At 37.7% G+C, this 10,999-nt stretch overlaps 1 protein-coding gene across 1 annotated transcript; it reads left to right on the top strand.

Moving 5' to 3' along the window:
* Positions 1-1,153: 1,153 nt before the first annotated feature.
* LOC148009676 (shikimate O-hydroxycinnamoyltransferase-like) lies at positions 1,154-9,606 on the top strand. Its single transcript, XM_087673073.1, has 2 exons — positions 1,154-2,070; positions 5,625-9,606. The coding sequence occupies exons 1-2, from the start codon at positions 1,270-1,272 to the stop codon at positions 6,678-6,680; spliced, it is 1,857 nt and encodes a 618-aa protein (XP_087529199.1). The 5' UTR covers positions 1,154-1,269; the 3' UTR covers positions 6,681-9,606.
* The last annotated feature ends 1,393 nt before the right edge of the window (positions 9,607-10,999 follow it).

The following is a 10,999-nucleotide window of genomic DNA, read 5'->3' as shown; positions in this document are numbered from 1 at the left end:
AGGATTTGCATAAGATGAGCCCCCCCCTAAGCAGAGAACTATGCAACAATGATATAAATGAAATGTTAAAGTGAAAAGGTCTATAATTTCTAATATTAAAAAATTAGTCCCCATAGATTTTGATGTTGTGTTAGACTCTACAAAATTCTCACTTCAACAAAATTTTAAGCAAAACAAAACATAATATTTTTTTGTGATCATAATTCTCCATCTACTTTTCTTTTCATATCTTTGTCTTACATCAATCAAAGTGTTCCTTAATGTTCTCTTATGCTTTTATTCTAATGCCTTTTCCCTTTCCCGATCTAATTGGGAAAGCCTATTCTCTATGGCCAATTCACCACATCATGATTTATGCAAAGGTTTCACTACATGGAGAACCAAGCTTTCATCCTACAATGACATGTCTTCGAATGACAACAAACCATGTGAATCTTATTAATATGAATGTATCACACTATACATAATGTGTGGTTTCTAAAGGATGACATGGAGTGAGATGTCAATGGCAAATACCTATGCCATCAAACTCACTTATTTTACATCACTATGTACATCTAATTAGAAGGTTTGCATAATTGGCCTAACTAACAATACCCTAAAACCTTGCATTGATTTGGACCTCTACTATTTGCTCTATTTTTTTTGTTGGAAACTTTGTTCCAATGTTGATCTCAATTACACCAGAAGATAGTTTTCTCAAGAAGTTTCAAGTGGATTGCAATTTTCAACACTTTAGGTAAGCATGTCTACTCCATTTTCTTGACAATTAGATTGCAGTTATAGATCACTTAGCACAAGTCTAGAGTCCTTGAAAGCCTAGGTATGTTGAATCACCAACACTTTGATCAAGGTTCAAGCTTTGCAAGACTCATCACAAAAACTATTTCCCTCACCAAAGAGGACAAGCATTAAAGTTGACTTTTTTATTAAAAGCCCACACTTTATTCATTTCTTTACTTTGTCCCATAATGGAGAATTCTCAAGAAAAAGTTGTCCCATGGCAAACAGCGATGTTCGCCTTACAAATGGAAAAGGTTTGTGTGAGAAGGCAAGGGAAAGGGCCCATGGATGTGGATAAAAAGGTGTTAGGATGGAAGCCCGATGGAGTTTCGGGGAGAGCTCTCTCTCTCTCGCTCTCTCTCTCTCTCTCTCTATTTTAAAAGAAAAGAAAAAGATGTCCACAACAAAGCAGGGTGTCCACCCTTAAGATTGCAATATTTTTGCGAGAAGCCAAAGGCCCATGGATGTGTATAAAAGGATGGTAGGATGAAGCCCTGCGTAGCATTAGAGCGTTCTCTCTCTCTCTCTCTCTCTCTCTCTCTCTCTCTCTCTGTGCTTCACATATTCATGGCAGATGCACAGGCACAGGCAGAAGCAGGGGGAATGGAGGTCGACGATATAGAGTCCCCACGTGCGGCAACGGAGCCCGACGGCGGGCAATACGGGCCGCGGGTGAGGGTACTGCGCACGTGCATGGTGGCCCCGGCGTGGCCAGTGGGGCGCGGCCGGCGGCTGTTCCTGCCCGGCAGCGACAGCTACTGGCGGTGGGTCCCGTACACGCGCAGGCTGCTCTTCTACGGGCGGGACGGCGGGCGGGGCTACGAGGCCACGGTGGCCACCCTCAAGGCCAGCCTGGCACGTGCGCTGGTGGACTTCTACCCCTTCGCGGGGCGCCTGTCAGAGTCTGGCACTGAAGCTGAGGCTGAGGCTGAGACTAAACAAAAGCATGAGACTGCGACTGATCAGACTGAGGCTGAGGCTGAGACTGAGCTTGAGCTGAAGCATGAGCCTGAGCCTGAGCCTGAGCCTGAGCCTGAGCCTGAGCCTGATCAGCTGACGCATGAGACTGAGCCTGAGCTTGAGCTGCAGAAGCGTGGAGCTGCTAGCCCTAGACTGGAGATCTTCTGCAACGACGCCGGCGTCGAGTTCTGTGAAGCCTCCTCCCTCTCCCCCTTCCTCCCCCTCCAGCAACCCGCCGCCTTCCAAATCCATGACTCCTTCGAGAATCTCATCCTCTCCCCTTCCGATCACTCCCATCACCTTCACATCCCCCTTCTCTTCGTGCAGGTACTGAACCTTCACTTCCTATAACACACTCCAGTTATTACGCACCCCTCTAGCAATCTACTAACGACATGCCGCTAAGGGGATGTTCTCACTCAGAGTAACTATTATATCGTTAATTTTGGGTTTTTTTGTGTGGGGGGTGTGCTGGGAAAGCTTATACACAGGAAACTGCATGTCGTTGACGCAAAATGCCTCTGCTAGCGTTGTCTATAAGGGCATTTTCTTTTTCCTCGTTATTTACTAACTACTTACTAACTAGCATTCTCATGTGTCCTGAAGCAGCAAGTCAAGATAGCAGAGCAACTTCACTCAACAATCTATTTCTCATTTTTTTTCTTTTTTTTTTCTTTTTAAATTTATATTTACTCTCTCTCTCTTTCTTTACTTTCTACTTTAGTTTATTTTTTCTCTTCTCTTGGTTCTCTCTCTTTTTCTTCTTTTTTTCTCTCCCTATCTCTCTCTACTTTTCTTCTCTCTCTCTCTCTCTCCTTTTATTCTCCCCCTTCTCCTCTCTTTTCCTTCTCTCTCTCTCTCATCTTTTTTCCCTCTCTTTTTCTCTCTCCACTTTTCTCCTCTCTCCCTCGTCTCCTCTTTTTTTTTCTTTTCTCTGTAAATTTTTTTCCTTTCTATTTCTTTTAAATTTTATTTTTCCTCTCTTTATAATTTTCTCTTTGTTCAAATTCTCTCTTCTTCTTCTTCTTTTCTCTCCTCTCCTTTTCTTCTCTTTGTCTCTCTCCCTCCTTTTCTTCTCCCCCTCTCTCCTCTCTTTTCCTTTTTTCTTTTCCTCTCTCTCTCTTAAATTTTATATTTCCTCTCTCTATAATTCTCTTTCTCTCTGTTCCCTCTCTCCCCTCTTCTTTCTTTTATGCTCTTTGTATCTCTCTCTCTCTCTCTCTCTCTCTCTCTCTCTCTCTCTCTCTCTCTCTCTCTCTCCTTATTTTTCTTTTTCTCTCTCTTTCTCTTTCAAGTTTTTTTCTCGCTCTCTTTTCTCTCTATATTTTTTCTTCTCTACTATTTTTCTCTTTTCTCTCTTTCCCTTTCTCTCCCCCTATTTTCTCTCTCTTTGAAATTATACATTTTCTCTTTGTCTCTCTTTCTAAATAAAAAACTATATTAAAAAATATTTAATTTAATATACTATTCTCTTTTCTCTTTCCCCCTCTCTCCGCCTTTTCTCTTTCTTCTTCTTCTTATTTTTAATCCTTCTCCTTCTTCTTCTATCTTCCTCTCAAAGTGTGTGAAAAATTATATTATTTTTTTAAAATTAAAAAAAATATTTTAAAATATTTAATTAAAAATTAAATTAAAAAGTTTAATCTAACTATGAGAGAGAGAAAACTAGGCCCTACACATGAGAGAGAGGGGAGTAGGGAGAGAAGAAAAATGTTTAATGAATGCTCTTTCCTCTTTCCCCCCACCTCTCTTTGTCTTCTTCTTTTTATCCTTCTTCTCTCTCTCTCTCTCTCTCTCTCTCTCTCTCTCTCTCTCTCTCAAATTGTGTAAAAAACTATGTTTGAAAAACTTTAACTTAAAAAATATTTTAATAATATTTAATTAAAATATTTAAATTAAAAATTTTAATATGAGAGAGAGAGAGAGAGAGAACCTAGGCCCTACAAATGAGAGAGAGAGAGGGGGGAGGAATTGAATTAAAAAGGGAAGGGGGAAAAGAAGGAAAAAGATTATAAGTGAGAGGGAGAGGAGGGGGTTTAATTTAAAAAAGGGAGGTGATGGGGGGCTGTAATGAAAAAAGGGAGCAGAAAGAGAAAATGAGAGATTACAAGTGAGAAAGAGGGGAAGGGAAGGGTTTTGATTGAAAAAGGCAGGTGTAGAAAAGGGGGTAGATTTGGGAAGCCCTCTCGAACCTAGACCAAAAATAATATAGTAGTAAGATTTCTCATCTTTCTCTCTCCTCTTTTCCCTCTCTGTTTCTAATTTTTATTTACTCTCTCTCTCTTTCTTTGCCTTTTATTTTAATTTAATTTTTCTTCTCTCCTGGTTCTCTCTCTCTCTCCCCCCTTTTATTCTCCCCCTTCTCTCCTCTCTTTTCCTTCTCTCCCTCTTCTCTTTTTTTTCTTCTTCTTTTTTTCTCTCTCTCTTCATTCTCTTTTTATTTTTTTCTTTTCTCTCTCTCTCACTCTCTCCTCTCTTTTCTTTCTCTCTCTCTCTCTCTCTCTCTCTCTCTCTCTCTCTCTCTCTCTCTCTCTCTCTCTCTCTCTAAATTTTATCTTTCCTCTCTTTATAATTTTCTCTTCTCTCTTTCTCTTTCTCTCTCTCTCTTTTCTTCTTCTTTTTCTTTCACTTTCTTTCGTCCCCCTCCCTGAGTCTCTCTTAAAGTATGTAAATTTTATATTTTCCTTATATATAATTCTCTCTCTTTATGTTTATATACTCTCTCTTTTTCTCATCTCTCTCTCTCTCTCTCTCTCTCTCTCTCTCTCTCTCTCTCTCTCTCTCTCTCTCTCTCTCTCTCCCCTTTTCTTCTCCTCCCCTTTCTCCTAATTTTCCTTTTTTTCTTCACTCCCTTTCTCTCTTTTAAATTTTATCTTTTTTTCTCTCGCTCTCTCTCTTTTAAATTTTATCTTCTCTCTCTCTCTCTCTCTCTCTCTCTCTCTCTCTCTCTCTCTCTCTCTCTCTCTCTCTCTCTCTCTCTCTCTCTCTCTCTCTCTCTCTCTCTCCTCCTCTCTTCCTTCCTCTCTGTCTCTCAAAAAATATTTAAATTAAAAAAAAACTTTTCTATTTTCTCTTTTCCCCCATCTTTCTTCCTCTTTTCCTCTTTCTTCTTCTTCTCTCTCTCTCTGTCTCTCTCTCTCTCTCTCTCTCTCTCTTTTCCTTCTCTCTTCTCTTTTTTCCTTTTTTTTCTTCTCTCTTTAATTTTTTTTCCTTAAGCTAATAAACTCACTTCAATAGACTAAATTAGTGCACCTTTAGCATGTTATCTAAAAAGGTAGGTGAAGACTCTGTCTATATTTCAAGTGGGTAGTTCACAGTTTGTTATGGCGATCTCCTTTTTTCAAAGTGGGTAATATTTGGATCTTTAGCCCCTTTGCTTGTCTTATAGGATGGTTCCTACATACTTGACCCATATCAATGTTCATAGATGTAGGGATGAGAAGTTTCAACTTGCTAATAAGAGGGGTTGGGAAGACAACCAAAACATATCACAACACATTATAACAGTATAGGTTCTTAGTGGCTCATGTCATATGAAAACTTCATTGACCAATTCCTCATATTTGATTAATGGTTCGTATGGTAAAAATATTATCATGTGGTTATGGCTTGGTTATTGTAGTTGTCATTCATCAAGTCCTTAGCTTTGGGCATTCATCAATGTGATAAGAAGGATATTATCAAGTAACAATTGATTTTGTGGCTCATCTATTCATTTTCATTTCCTTCTTATCTAGATCAAAACATTTCTCTATGCATTGATTTAACTTGTTCATTTGACAACTCTAGGTTGGGCTTATTAACGTTTTATGTAGTCATTTTTGCAATATTGAGCATGGAATTTGAGTGAAATCCAATCTCAAGAGTATTTCATTTTGTAGGTGACTCGATTTCCAAATGATGAACTTGTTTTGGGATGCTCCTTTAGTCATGTGGTTGGTGACGGTAGTTCATTTTGGCATTTCATGGTATCTTGGGCAGAACTTGCACGTGGGGCAAGAAACATTTCCTTGGCTCCCGTGCATGATCGAAGATTGTTGGATTTTAGATCATTGTTGACAAATGATGCTAAAGAAGATGAGGAGAAACACCTTGATATTTGTTGGAAAAGCTTAGAGCATAATGGAAAAATCAACAACCAAAAGATCTATGAAGAATCTACACTTGTTATGAGGGTATTCCAATTTAGGCATGAGGATCTTGAAACATTAAAGACTTCAATAAACGAGCTCTCAAAAGGAAAAGCACACACCCTATGTGAGAAAGACACCACTTTTGTTGAAAAAAATCCTCTTATTCGAGATGTGCAAGCTAAAAGCTATATACATATGAACACCCAACATCCATGTAATCTCATTAAACCCTACACTACATATGAGATATTATGTGCACATGCATGGAGGAGCATCATAAAAGCACGTGACATAGATGTCAATATGAATGTGGGGCTTGTTATCTTAGCTGATGTTAGAAAGAGGCTAGACCCTCCCTTGCCAAATGGTTTTGTGGGGAATGCTATTATTGCTCGAACTGCATTAGCCACAAAGCTTGACTTGCAATCTGAATCAACCTATGAGACAATTAATCGCCTTCGCAACACAATAATGAACATCACTAGTGATTCTATTAAGCATGAGATGGCATGTTTAGAGAGGATTACAAAAGAACGCTTGTGTAGGTGGGGCCATGGTTTTGTATGTACCAATGTGGTGAGTTCACCCCACTTTCCCATATTTAAAGTGGACTTTGGGTGGGGACCACCTTTATGTGTGCGTCCAATTTCTGTAGGGATGCATAAGAAAAATGTAATGTTTAACATAAGAAGAGGTGCATTGGTGCTTTTTCCCACAAATGACAATGGCATAGATGTCACTATTGTTCTTCAAACTAGAGCAATGGAGAACCTTATGAATAATCAACCATCCTTTGCGAGCTAATGGCTCATTCAAAAATGTATTTTTAGGTTTGTTTGTCATTCCTTAGTGCCATTTCAAAAAAGAATTCTTCTTCAATTCATGCTAATTGGTTCAATTTTAGTTGCTTATAACTAATCATGCACTTAAATGGGTATGTTTTCTTCTTAGCACAAACATGGTGGATGTGTATGCTTGAAAGTTTTAGATCTTAGACAAACAAGGTAGTGTTATCACAAGGGCTTCACTAAAAGATTTCTTTGTTACCACAATGGTCTACCTAACATAAGAATTGAAGGAAACCAATATTTAGATTTAGAGCTTGAAAATTGTAGATGTGTGTCAATTGATGTGTGATGTCTATCTTAAAGATTTAGATTCATTTATGCATTTCTAGTGTATGAATCATATGCCTAGCACACTTTGCTTCACAATAATTTTTTGGCCCAAAGCAAAGACTTACATGAGGTAAATGATTATTCTTCTATATAAAGTCAAAATTTGAGTAGGGGATGCATAGAATTCAACATTATGCATGTATTGTTAAGTTTGTAAACACAAAATCAATAAAGCTTGGGATACCATGAGATAATTTTTTTTTTTTTAAATAGCATCTCTCATGTTTGATTATTTTATCTAACCAAGAAGTGTTGTCTGTTTAGGATCTCCGAACAAGAAGAGTTAACTATTTAGCATCTCTCATGTTTGATCATTTTCTCTAAACAATTAATCAAGTAACTAAAAATGAGTAACTAATTCTAACATATTTAGAATCTGAATTCCCATAATAAAAGCCTAATGCAGATACATTAAATTTAGGATATTTTTCTTTAAAATAAAGTATTTCGTTTCAACTTTTGAGAATGTATGCATATCCAATTTTCTTTGAAAAGTATAGTATAGGGGAAAGAAAAGAAAGTTGATTTTCTAAAAAGCACTCCCTAAGAGTAGTATTTCTAGGCCTAAGGAGATGAAGTGCCCACCTATTACATGCATCCATACAAAAGTTGACGGTAAAAACCTTACCACCTAATGCATATATAGTAGGTGTCGTCTCACTAGACTTGGTTGTCATCCCATTCACACCTACAAGGACATTAGAAAAAACTAAACCTTAAGGACTTATTATCAATAAAGGAATATATAAATGATAAAAACCTATTAACCACATATTACTTGTAAAAACTTGCCAACTAAGGATGCACCATCCAAAATATCTAAAACTATGTGCTATTACTTAAGCTAGCTAGATCAAATACTAATCCAAAGTAATGACTTAAATATACTTGTAATCAAGCATCTATACTCTAGAGAAGCTTAGAGAAGCCGCTAATGACATCCCAAACTTCTAGTGATCATTAATCATGCATAATACTCAAAACGATAAGTTTCATGGTACAAATTAGACTATCACCTTAACTAATGATAGACCCTAGCATTCAAATCTCAAGAAACTATTAGTGGTTGCAATGATCTAGGCTTGCATATGTAACCTATTTGCACACAATAATACTAACATTAATGGCAAAAAAGGCATGAGTACCCTTTACATCTCATAGTCTACTCTAAGCAAATGCACTAGTACTTAAATCAAGCACAAGTACATAAATATGAGTTTTACAATACACAAAAAATAAATTTTTAAAAATTACATATTGCCTTCATCCTTAGCCAAGTAGTCCAAAGGAATCCTTTTTTTAAAGAAAAAAATTTAAGCATAAAGTAAAAATCAAGCAACATGTGCCAAAGCATCACCTCTAGCACAACTTTATAGTCTCTACATTAGCACAACATTCCATTCACTCTCAAAGTTTGAGTGACACATACATAATGTTCTTGATGACTACAAAAGGTAATTTCAAGGAAAGAAAGCTATGTGTTAGAATGCCAAAACAACAACTTCATGGACAATAAGCATACATTAAGGGTTGATCATAGAATTAGTGAATGGATTGCATATTGTGAGTGAGAAGCACACCTTGAGATTTGATATTTGAATTATTTGCACACAAAATTGTAGTACTTACAAATGAGATGCTTGCAAGAAACATAAACTTGATGCTCCTTTCTATCTTCTAAGAACCATTGCATGTTCAACAAGGAAATTACACAACGCAATGTCCTCCTGAAGAATATTTTTCATCTAGTATGGTATCCTTCTAAATATTTTCTTGAAACTCTCATGTCAACCTTGATCTCCATTTCACCAACTTATCATCTCAATATCTAGGTTGGTATCCACTTGGGAGTAATACATTGTGGGTAAACACTACAAGGATACAAGAGTATAGCGACGGCCATTTTCGACGCAAATTAGCAGCGTCGCTATTTGTGATGGTACTCAAGTGAAAAAAAGTGGGCCGAAACCCGAGTGCGGCATTTTGCGCGAACGAATGAAAGAATGAGCGAAAGGAAGAGTGAACTGCATCTTGCGTTTGAGAGGGAGAGGGAGAGAAAGAGAGAAAGAGGGAGAAGGAGAGCTTCTCACCACCGCCGCCACCATTTGCGAAGAAGAGGAGAAAGTGTATGGAGGGCAAAGAGGAGCCATTGTCGTGAAGAGGAGCTACCGAATCCATTCTCGGGCCTTTGCGGTGAGTGCATTGTTCCCTCTTGCTTTGTTTTTATTTTCTCCTTTTCTTTTGCTCGTTTTTGTTAAACATCATGTGTACTAAGAGAGAAAGAGAGAAAATGAGAGAGGGAGAGGAAGAGAGAAAAAGAAAGAAGGAACAAGAGAGAGAGGGAAAAAACATTAAACATAATAGAGAAAGAGAGAGAGAGGAAAGGAGAGAGGAGAATGAATGGATAAAAAACAAAGAGAGGACAAGATCATGTTCTTTAATTTCTTCTTTTCTTGTTTGTAGTAGTAGTAATAGTAGTAGTAGTAGTATAAGTAGTAGTTCTTTAATTTTCTTCTTTTCTTGTTTGTAGTGGTAGTAGTGGTAGTAGTAGTAGTAGTTCTTTAATTTCTTATTTTCTTGTTTGTAGTAATAGTAGTAGTTCTTTAATTTATTCTTTTCTTGTTTATAGTAGTAGTAGTAGTAGTGTATATATATATATATATATATATATATATATATATATATATATATATATATATATATATATATATATATATATGTATGTATGTATGTATGTATGTATGTATGTATGTATGTATGTATGTATGTTAAAGGAAATGAGAGAGGGAGAGGAAGAGAGAAAAAAAAAAGGAACGAGAGAGAGGGAGAATAAACATACAACATAATAAAGAAAGAGAGAAAGAGAGAGAGAGAGGGAGGGAGAGAAGAGAATGAATGGATTAAAAACAAAGAGAGGGTAAGATCTTGTTTTTTAACTTCTTCTTTTCTTGTTTGTAGTGGTGGTGGTGGTGGTGGTGGTGGTGGTGGTGGTGGTGGTGGTGGTGGTGGTGGTGGCGGTCTGGTTACCTTAGGTTATCATGCATGTCCATTGTGTGGGCCACAATTAGACTCTCGAAGGTCATGAACTATGAAGAAGATGGTATATCAAGGATACACCACTTTCTTGCCAGAGGGTTATGAACTCAAGGAAGGTTTTCTTGAATGACCTCTAGCACGTATAAATGTCCAAAACTTGTACGAGCTGAAAATGGTCCACACTGAGTCAAATCCAAATGGAATGCGATGGTTCTCAGTTTTCTACGAGTTGCCATATTGGACCCACTTACAGATCAACCACTTGTTGGATCCCATGCATAATTTCAAGAACGTGGGCAGCTTACTATGAGACCACATCATAGGAAAGAGAGACACTGTAGGGACACGAATAGATTTGAAGGAGGTAGAAAAGATGGAGGTGCTTTGGCCGCAGTCATTGGCCGCAGTCGAGTGTTAATGGTCGCTTTGTAGCTACCTCGCGCTCCTTGGGTTTTGTCCACTAAAGAAGAGCGCATTGTGAAGTAAATTATTAAGTGTATCCGCATTCCAATGGGTATGATGCATTCTCTCAGGTTCGTGTTTTCTAAAGACGACCAATTATCAGGGCTAAAATCCCATAATTGGCATAGGATATGTCAGGTTTGTATTACGAATGAATTGTAAGTAGCCTTCTTTTTGCTATTTGGAGTTTAGTCATTGTTCATAATGCTTCCTTGTTTGTAGCAGTTTGTACTACCGATCACGAATCGCAGGATACCTTACTCCAAAAATACGCGGGGCGATTTATAGGTTGTCAACTTTAGTGCAATAGATCTCATAGAAGGAGATTAAGACGTCCTCTATTGAATCCGCAAGGCGGGGAGGAGTAGTGGAGACAATCTGTCTCTTTGAGAAATACATGCCCACCAGCATACTCACGATACAAATCCACCTTCTTGTGCATCTTGT

The sequence above is a fragment of the Lygodium microphyllum genome, chromosome 30 (assembly GCF_053477565.2).
Source record: "Lygodium microphyllum isolate KBCC chromosome 30, Lygodium_microphyllum_v1.1.10, whole genome shotgun sequence".
Lineage (NCBI taxonomy): Eukaryota > Viridiplantae > Streptophyta > Polypodiopsida > Schizaeales > Lygodiaceae > Lygodium > Lygodium microphyllum.
Note: the sequence above shows the minus strand (reverse complement) of the source record. Positions and strands in the feature narration are given on the sequence as shown.

Bases quoted from the DNA above. Each gene is read 5' to 3' on its own strand.
- LOC148009676 (XM_087673073.1), top strand. From the start codon at position 1,270: ATGAAGCCCTGCGTAGCATTAGAGCGTTCTCTCTCTCTCTCTCTCTCT. The intron at 2,071-5,624 runs GTACTGAACCTT...TTCATTTTGTAG, and splicing joins TCCCCCTTCTCTTCGTGCAG to GTGACTCGATTTCCAAATGA.